This window comes from Mastigoproctus giganteus, chromosome 8 (genome assembly GCF_048544385.1).
Source record: "Mastigoproctus giganteus isolate SK-2022 chromosome 8, ASM4854438v1, whole genome shotgun sequence".
Taxonomy (NCBI): Eukaryota; Metazoa; Arthropoda; class Arachnida; order Uropygi; family Thelyphonidae; genus Mastigoproctus; species Mastigoproctus giganteus.
The window spans coordinates 4,549,825-4,559,333 of record NC_143582.1 but is presented as its reverse complement, the minus strand read 5'-3'; the positions used below and the strand labels follow the sequence as shown (position 1 = coordinate 4,559,333).

Genomic DNA, 9,509 nt, shown 5'->3' with positions numbered 1-9,509 from the left:
CTCGTTTAATAACTAATATTGAGAACAAAATTAACAAAAAATTTAAATGACTCATAAATATAACTGGAAGTTCCACAAGATTCTTTTGTGTACAACATAATGTCCAATTGCACAATAATCTAAACGTAGGTTAGTGGGGGAAATAACAACACTTTTCTAAGACATAATGAGCGTTTATAAGAGCGTGAAGAAAGAGAGAGAGAGAGAGAGAGAGATGCAAAAAAGCTCTCCTACGATGTGAATAGTATGTAATGGCTTGTGAGGATGTAAGATCAGTTTCTTATGTGAGCATTGGAAACGTACACCCTTAGTGCATTTGTACATCGTTGTCAATGGTGACAACGTTGTAATTTTATATTTTTTCCTGTATAAAAGGCTGTTCGTAGCCGTTGCCAGGGCAACACTATTCCAGCATAGTTCGTTAATGCTTACAGGTGGCGCTGATGTGCTTCTAAACCGATGTCTCGAAGGCCACAGGACCTGGTTGGGAGGGAGGCGATGATCGTACTCCGGGAGATGAGGCAGGAGACGGCCAGATTTCAGGCTGTATGGCAATAGCAGTGGCGTTAATGACGGCGGCTGTAGCAGCTTTGGTGGTGTTGGCAGCATTGCGAGCGGTGGTGGCCGGAGATGGCCTGGACGGGCTACGGAAGGGACCAGGATCAGAGTAGTGGGCCGAGTAACGTGAGGTGCGTGCAGGGGAGGAGCCTGTGCAGAGGGTGGTGCAAAAAAGAAAGGGAGAGAAAGACAGAAAGTGCAATTAAAGTGATACTATCAGCCACTAGATGTCGCTAAGTGCAAAGCAGCATGCTTTTAGGATGGTTAAAATAATGAAAGTTTCACACTAGCAAACGATCAAATGATCGTTTGGTAATATGAAAATCAATCCAACTGAACATTTAGGATGCATTAATAAACATAAAAAATATATGAGAATATGTTTTAAAATATCCTTAATACTAAAGTAATTTTAAAGTGATCGTTTTATGGAATAACTCACAAAGAAACTGCTTGTTTTTATTATAATACTTAAATTTTTCTTGTTTGATAAAACAATAACATGCAGGATTAATGGATCCTCTGTATGTTTTGCCAACAAGTAATCAGCATTCAGAAAAGCAATACATTTATAAAGATTTAAGTTTTTTTACTGTTAAATTCAATGGTTAGAAAAATATTCCTAAACATTTTCAGATTGAAATAACAAATGCAATATTCGATTATGAATGTTTTGCATTTGGAACGAAATAATATGTTGGTAACATTTTGTCCATTACAAAGTAATCTTATTGGACTAAAAAAAGTAGAAATATATAAATTTCCGAGAGAGAGAGGGAATTATTGTTACAGTGCCAAATATTTTGCGTTTTATTTATTTAATATTTAGGTTAAATTTAAGAAAGAACTTTTAATTGGTAAAATATAATATGAGACAAAAATAAGGGTAATAATAAAGGTTAACATCTAAAAAAATAGACACAAAAAGGTATGTTAAACTTCCAAACTTCCTTTATTCTCGTTGAGTGAAAGAAGTCTTTTGCCGGATTTTTGCAAAGTTGCAAACATAACACATAATTAATTTTGGGTAATTTCTTCTGTCATGCCCCTTTTTAGGAGGACCTAAAACCAGTGATGTCAGAAGCAGAAGTTAAAATTTTTGCTTCACTGATCTTATTATGGAATTTTTCAAAATCCGTTTAGCGTTTACCCTGGCTTTTAACTTTCCAGTGAGATGATTATTGTGGTGATGAGATGATTATTGTAAGATGAATATGAAACTATTCTAAAGCTAAAAAGAAAAGACTATATCACTGGTAACTGAAAAATTTTACATTTTATTGGTACTTGAATTATGAAAATAATTTACACCAGGTATACTCAATACATTATACGAACTTGCCTTTTTTTTTTTTTTTTTTTTTAAGAACAGTATTGCCGAATGAACACCGGGATTCCATTATCAAGTCAAGATCTATGGAGGTTTTGATAATCTCATCAAGTCAAGATCTATGGAGGTTTTGATAATCTCATCAAGTCAAGATCTATGGAGGTTTTGATAATTTCAAGTGAAGATCAACAGGAGATAGATTTGATCAAGTCAGGATCGACAGAGAGATTTAATCACGTCATCAAGTAAGATCGACAGAGAGATTTGATTAAATCATCAAGTCAAGCTCAACAGAGAGATTTGATGAAGTCTCTCTCTCATCATAAACGCTCACTAAGGCTTTTTCATCAGATTAAAATCTGCTCATGTGCCTTTAAAACTAATAAGCGGATGATTATTCAGAATGAACGAAATAACTTGATTGGTTATTTCAGGGACCATGAATAGTATTCCTTACATATAGTGCAGAAGTCAATCACTCATGTTATATCTGCATAAAACAAAAAATCAAACACATTGTGAACAAAGTAAGAGGTTCAGATGTTTTTTGTGGACTGAAATGTTTACTTTCAAAGAACACAAAATTGATTAGGCTTTCACCAAAGCGTAAAGTTGTCTTCTCTGCAAACATATTCCATCTGAATAAGGTTTTTCCCCTTTATCTGTTTATATTGAGCGTGAGTGAGAGATTTTATTTATTTTCTTAATAGGAAATTTGGATTTCACAATGATATTTATCTTTGGCTTCTTTTCAACGAATCATTTCGGTTTTAATGTTTTTTTTTTATTTCTTTGCAAATTTTGAAAAGGCTGCTTTTAGAAATCAGGATAAATTCTGAGGACATTGCCCTGAAGTAGAACAAGGATCGATAATGACAAAGGGTTTATTGCTCAGACAGAGTTATTAGTCAGCGGCATTCGCGTGGATGGGAAACTGATTCATATAATTTCCCCTCCACCCTTTCAGGCAGCCACGCATTGGGTTAATGACGTCACAAGCGTTATAATTAAAAATTAGCACCCGCTAGCTGAACGCTTGCCATCAAACCTAATAACGATTACATCCGTTCCTAGATTAAATGTAAATATAGGGGATGCCTGCCAGGTGGTCGTCGATATTCATGTTTACCACACGAAGCCGAAGAGCAGGTGGTGATTTATTACGCCTTTTTTTATACCTGCGTTTATAAGAATGGTTATTTCAATATATGAAGAAGAATTTCGGAAAAAAATTTAAAAAAATCGATAGTTTTAGTCTTTTCCTGCGGAAATTACGAGGAACAGCGATAGACGGAAAATATTTCATTACTCATTGACTGGTAGACCACATTGCTGTTTTTAAGTAAAAATTAATTAACTTAAGGAAATCACATTTTTTTATTTTATTTTCCAACTGTAATAGCAGACCCTATAATAACCTATTCTTAATCTTCTATTTTTAACTTTGTTTGCCTAGCCCTAGCTTAGTGGCTTGGCCTATGCAAAATACGTGCCTAGGAGCCCCGCCATTTGGAGAACCTTGATTATGTTATTTTCTCATTTTGTTTGTAGTAGAGTGCCACAGAAAAAAATCCGACTCGCCAAACTGAACATCCAACACGAGACCAACTCTAACCCCACCCCTCAGAAAATATCTGCAAGTCCAATCGTTTGTAATTAATAAATATTAATTTTGTAAACAAAAGTAAAATTTTTTTACACAGGTGTAATTTTTATTTCGTATTTACAGAATACAGTTTAGTTGCCTTTTATTTTAAAAATTTATATTAATTCATTTTGCTTTTCATATTTTTATTTTTTAATTGATTGTAATCGTCATTTAAAAAAAAGTTCAAATAGGGCTCTCAAATAATTTCTTCCTAGGGATTAAATACATCAAAAATAGGACGTGCTTAAACGACGTGTATTTTAAAATTTAAATAATAATAATAAAATTCATTATTATTGGTAATACGCTTGTCACAATTCTCCCATACATACAAGTCGAATCCCATTATTGTGCGAGGAAATTCTTATGGGTTTCTTTTTACAACGTGGCTGAGCTAGTCTGTCTCAGGCAAGGGTTGCATGGTTTTTTTCGTGCAGCAAACCGAAAACCTTAAGGCACGCACGCGCGCACATACATAAAAGAATAGTTCACTGATAGCACTTTATTTAGTAGTCACCTAAGTTTAAACCACGTTCAACTCAAATGCGTGTACTAGTGTACCTTCGCGTTGATTCAGCCCAAAAATCCAAGGTCCCAATAACGTGGCCCGCCAGATTGAGTTGCACAGGCCGGAAATTAAAGGCTGGAATTAGAGCTGCACAGGCTAGAATTATAATCAACCCATGTAAATATCTTGTGATTGATAAGATAACAGCGAACATTTTAGTTTTCGAGCACAGCGCCTCTAATGGATTTACTAGACTATTCTCGACAATTGTGAAAGAAAACAGAAAAAAGTCAATCACAAAGTCCTGGAGCGTAATCGATTTATTAATAATCATTATTCTCCAGCTGCAAGATCACAAAGCTTCGGGTTGTTAAATAGGGTAACAGGAACAGACTGTTATGAAAGTGAAGGTCACCAACACTACAATGGATGAAAATTGATGAAAGTCTGAAAAGTTTGAGCTTATGAATTAATGTGATGTGATGGATCATATCAGATTAATTTCTAAGCTCAAAAGTCTCATTATTGTGGTGGTTTTTGCATAGTCGACCATATATCTGTAGCTCTAAATGCATAATACGTATAACTGGGAGTCTGGTAACTTAGGCTAGTCTTTTGTTATTTTAAAATTATGTAAATGTTTTTTTAAAATGACATGTACGTTAGATCATTGTGTTGATGATTATAAGCTTTAGTTGTATATTTTCTGATGGTAAATACAGGTTTATCACTTAATTCGCAGAATGGTAGTGCCATAGTTTCGGGGAACTGCCAGTAGATGGCAGGAGACTTTGCTAGAGAGATTTCCTTATTATTGTCCTCTTAACCCCTATATACATAATTAGCCTGTTAGAGGTTCTATATCCGATATTCGCCCTTTGCAGGAGCAGTTGGTCCAGATTTTCATTTAATGGACGATGTGATGGATGCATTGCCCACAGATCTCTCCCCAAGTAGATTTCAAAGAGAGAGAGAGAGAGAGAGAGAGAGAGAGAGAGAGAGAGAGAATATAATCCATGTGTAATGGCTAACCAGATTCCCAATCCAATAGTGCATGTTTGGGGTATTCTAAGCAGAACGCTTGCCATTTACAGGCCAAAGAATAGAAATCTCAATGCGTTATCTCCGTTGGTAGATAACACATCTTATTAAGGGGTGTTTCTTTGGGTTATCGATGTACCACTTTTTGGCAGCTCATGAACTTATTTTCCTAACTCTGCAATTTCCTATAAAAATTTGCCCAATCTTTGTGCATTTTTAAGACACACGAACAACGAATGTTTCATTAATGATATGGTCATAATCAAATAAAAAGGTTTTGATTTATTTACTTTTTATGTTTGTTCCCTAGCTCTTGAGCACCAGAAAATTATGAGCGACAATGTCTTAACATGTCTAATAGTGAGGAAAAAGCAACGCCACATAATCACACCTTTAGTTTCCTCTACACTTAGTCTAAACAGGCTTTAAAACAAGGATCAATTTAAAGTGGACTTTATGTCAGTAATTAACATTTAATTGGCAATGAGAGTGTGTTAAGAGTCCTGGTGGCATATACATATCAGAACGATATGCGCATGTGCAAGTGCGTCCATTTGTATCGACTGTGTGCGCAATTTCAGTTCATTTTACTGAAAGTAAGTGTGAAAACTCAAATCTGTCTTTTGTTGTTTAACCATTGCTCAAGTGTAAGCGTTCTGTGTAATAGAGAAGCGCCCTCTTTTTTTTTTGAACCATACATCCAAATTGCTTTTAACAGCAAACCCAACAGTTCTCGAAGCCATTAGCTTGCCTGAATAGAATACTACTAACTTTCAGATTTGGAGTTCTCTCCTGACGGGGACAGGATGAGAATTCCAAAACTGGCCTTTATTTCCCCCTCATTTAAAAGAGTTTGCTTTCGAATAATTTTGATTGATGAAGTTCAGTAAGAAAATTAAACCACACCCAATTCTTTTGTTCGTCTAACTATTCAATATTTCTTGCTGTGAAGGAGAAAAACGTTTAACTTTCAATAAAATTGAAAGGCTTTTTTACTGGAATTATTTGTCTACTTCGGGGTCTAAACAAAATAAAGCACCATGGCAACCTAGCAGAAATCCCATTCATTCTGTTTTATTGAGCTCAGAGGAATTGTGCAAGTTGGGCTTTATAGTTTCTTCTGTAATTTATCTTTTCCACTCACAAGTCGAAAAAGATGGTTTAAAGCAAACCGAAGGACATCTGTTTAAATTGCCTTTTTTCGCCTTCTAATTTTATCGTTTTTTTTTTTCCTGTTGCATGAAAGTTTGCTTATATTTACTTAGCTATTGCTCTGACTTCGGTTCTTATTAAAGTAATGGAGAAATTCATTAACATCCAGGTTCTAAAATATCTTGAAACCTCCCCCCCACTTAATTAATGATCACCAGTATGGATTCTGCCATTGTCGTTGATTAATTATCTTCTTATAGGGGATCTTCTAGCTTGTGGCACCTTTGGACAAATGCCATAGAAAAATTTGAATAAACTGAGGTAGTTGCTCTTGATACTTAAGGCATTTTATCGAATTTAATGAGGTTCACTCTTATGGTTCGTAGCCTTCCTTTTGCGCTTGAATGGCCAGTTACTATGTGTGTAGCCTTTAAAAATTTCCTTTATATACTGTATTAATTACTTTCTTCTAGTAACAAATCCTATTCTCGGTTTTAATGATCAGAGTACTTTACATATATAGTATTAGTATAAGCCAAAGGATGCGAAAAACCAGTTACCAGTAGGGTACCAGGTATACGCATTAAAAGTGGAAAAGTAAACCACTGGAATACAATTGATAATAAATTCAATTTGTCTGCTACATTTTCTAAAATACTTGCAACGTATCTTTCAGACATGCAATCTCAGCGAAGGTGACTACAGGATTCTTAACTTCGGCATCCCTTTTGATTTATAAGTTGTTAATGTTGCAAAAGCACGATTCTGTCTTCATGGGTCTATTAAAAAAACCGAGTAATAGTTCTCATCGCTGATATCAAGTCTATTGACATGGGCACATCTAGAGAACATATGGAATGTTTTGCTGAAGAGATGCCACTTCTTCTGAATCGAAGATACAGATCTTAATGTCAAGATCAATGATCCACAATCTTAATGTCATCAGCCTAAATCAGAACGTGAAGTTTGTTGTTGTCACTTTTCGAAGTCATAAATGAATGTAATAATAGTCCTAGATAGGATTCTTGCGAAACAATGAGATTAAATAATCTAGCACGGTGCAGTATATAGTATAATGTTTGATAAGATAGTTTCAAAGAGTTATTTAGATGATTAAGAGTGACATCACACTACATTTCTCAGAGAGAAGAGAGTACGACTCTGTCAAAGAAATAACAGAAGTACTGTACTTGTTACGATTATATCTTCGTAATTCAACGGGTGAGGCCGCGAATAACAATTCTCAAGACCATCCTCATTTGCTTTGGAAAGAACCTGTCAAAGTACGACTGTCATATTAGAGCCACTTCAGAATTTCCCCGTCTACCCATGTGTATTGTCTGTAAATTGCATTTAATGTTAAACCCCTAGCATTGTCGCTGTTGTGGGTATTATTGCATCAGGCAATCATGTAACCAATCACTGCCTGCAATAAAGATATATACAGTATATGTATTCTCTGGCAGATTTGCCTGTTTTGCTGGATGAATAATCAGCCACGGAGTAAAGTGTAAAGTGTATTTAGGGTCATACGGCACCAGGGGTTTCCCCCATCTCCGCGTTGTTTACATTGTGATGGGTGTGCCAGTTTGCTGGAAATGCCAGAGATTTAAAAGTGTATGGATATTGTTCATATGTAGTGTCGTATACCGTTGTTCATCTGGTCATTTAGCCGCTGGACCCCTACTGAGGCCCAACGTTGTGGGCCACGGAGTGGAAAAATAAAAGTTCCTTGCGTGATTTACGGGATTCGAACCTGGGTCTTTTCCACTCAGTATGGAAAGGACGATGATTATAATCGCTGTCAATAATCAAAGATCCTGTCAAAGTTCAGACCGGTGGAACTATTGACATATGCCAACAAGAGTGTTAAAAAAATGTAAGTGATCTACTTGAGAACAATATTGTTGAAAAAAATTGGTCTATAATTATGGTTATCATCCTTGCAGCCTAGAAAGTGATAATTGCAATAAACCTTTGTGATTTTGGCTGATTGAGGTATGTAATTATAATTGCAATGCGATTACTGTATGGTACGGATAGAACCTATTTGGAACTTCTGGGTTTGGCTTGGATCTGATTGCATCTTCGATATCGGACTGCGATGAACTGTAGTGCTGATAATCTTATTAATTTTATTTTACTGCTAACAGAAATAAATGCAGTTGCATTTATTAAACAAAAAAGTTCTGCCTGCTTACTTTTAATAATGCTCGTACCCAGATCTCTAGACAAAATAAGATGTAAAATATATCTTGCTTTGTCTGGAGATCCTTCTTCCAGCTTTACTTTCTTATTATGAACATATTCGCAATACCGAAAAGTTAGGGTTTTTTCTTTAGTTCCCGGTATTCTTTTTTCTGATCTTTTAATGTTGTGCAAATCTAAATGAACTTCCGTCACCACTATTTTTCCTCTTCCTCTCACCGGTGTTGTTCAACTCTCTTGCTGAATTGCATTTCAATAATTGGAATCTATGATTTTTGTTCTCACTTTTAAATCTCTTAGGAAATGAGAGGAAGCCAGCCAATCATTTCATTATACTTCAAAATCGCTACGTTAATTTGTTTTTTATTCTCATCAATCTTTTTTTTTTTTTTTGGACTTTATTTTTAGAAACGCCGACCTATTGTAACAGAACCGAGCACTGAACTTTTCTCAGTTAACACCCAGGGTCCTGAGCTGGATATCATCATTCTTCTCTTTCTTGGTGATTCCCTTCTATTTCGGCTCTCTCTCACTGTCTCAGGGTAACTCGGGAATTTTTTTGGCTGGTGTATAAGCCTCAAGTATAAGCCAGTATAAGCCTCAAGCTTCCTTGCACCATATAGCTAATAATAATAATAATAATAATAATAATAATAATAATCAAAATGAAAGTAAATTTCATTTTTATTTTGAAGTTAGTAAGCCTACTGAACTGATCGAAGAGCGGGAAAAGAATAAATTGAAATGCCAACTCCAAAAGTTTAAAAGGCACTGTTCCGCAGTCGCTGTATTTTACACCTTTCAGAATTCGATCGAGGAACAGCTGAATTGGTGCATGCTTAGTCAAAAATTATTTCAAATTAAATGTCAAACATCTTATTTGAAATACATTTTAAGATAAGTAATCAAAATCTGCTAAAGCATACATGTAATCTTGCGTGATGAAGAAATTAGTTATAGTTTGTAAATTCGTTTTCAGTAGACTGCATGGCTGACAAGAAAAAAAGAAAAGAAAAAAGAAAGTCAGGTGACATAATGTGTGATTCCTCTATGTTTCGCCGTTC

At 35.3% G+C, this 9,509-nt stretch overlaps 1 protein-coding gene across 1 annotated transcript in view; it reads right to left on the bottom strand.

The window, feature by feature from the left end:
- Window positions 1–451: 451 nt before the first annotated feature.
- LOC150081212 (popeye domain-containing protein 1-like) overlaps window positions 452–9,509 on the bottom strand; it is a 127,073-nt gene continuing 118,015 nt past the window's right edge. Inside the window, exon 6 of the mRNA XM_090379427.1 lies at window positions 452–708. Coding sequence (XP_090235553.1) covers window positions 452–708 — 257 coding nt within the window. The remainder of the gene's footprint in view (window positions 709–9,509) is intronic.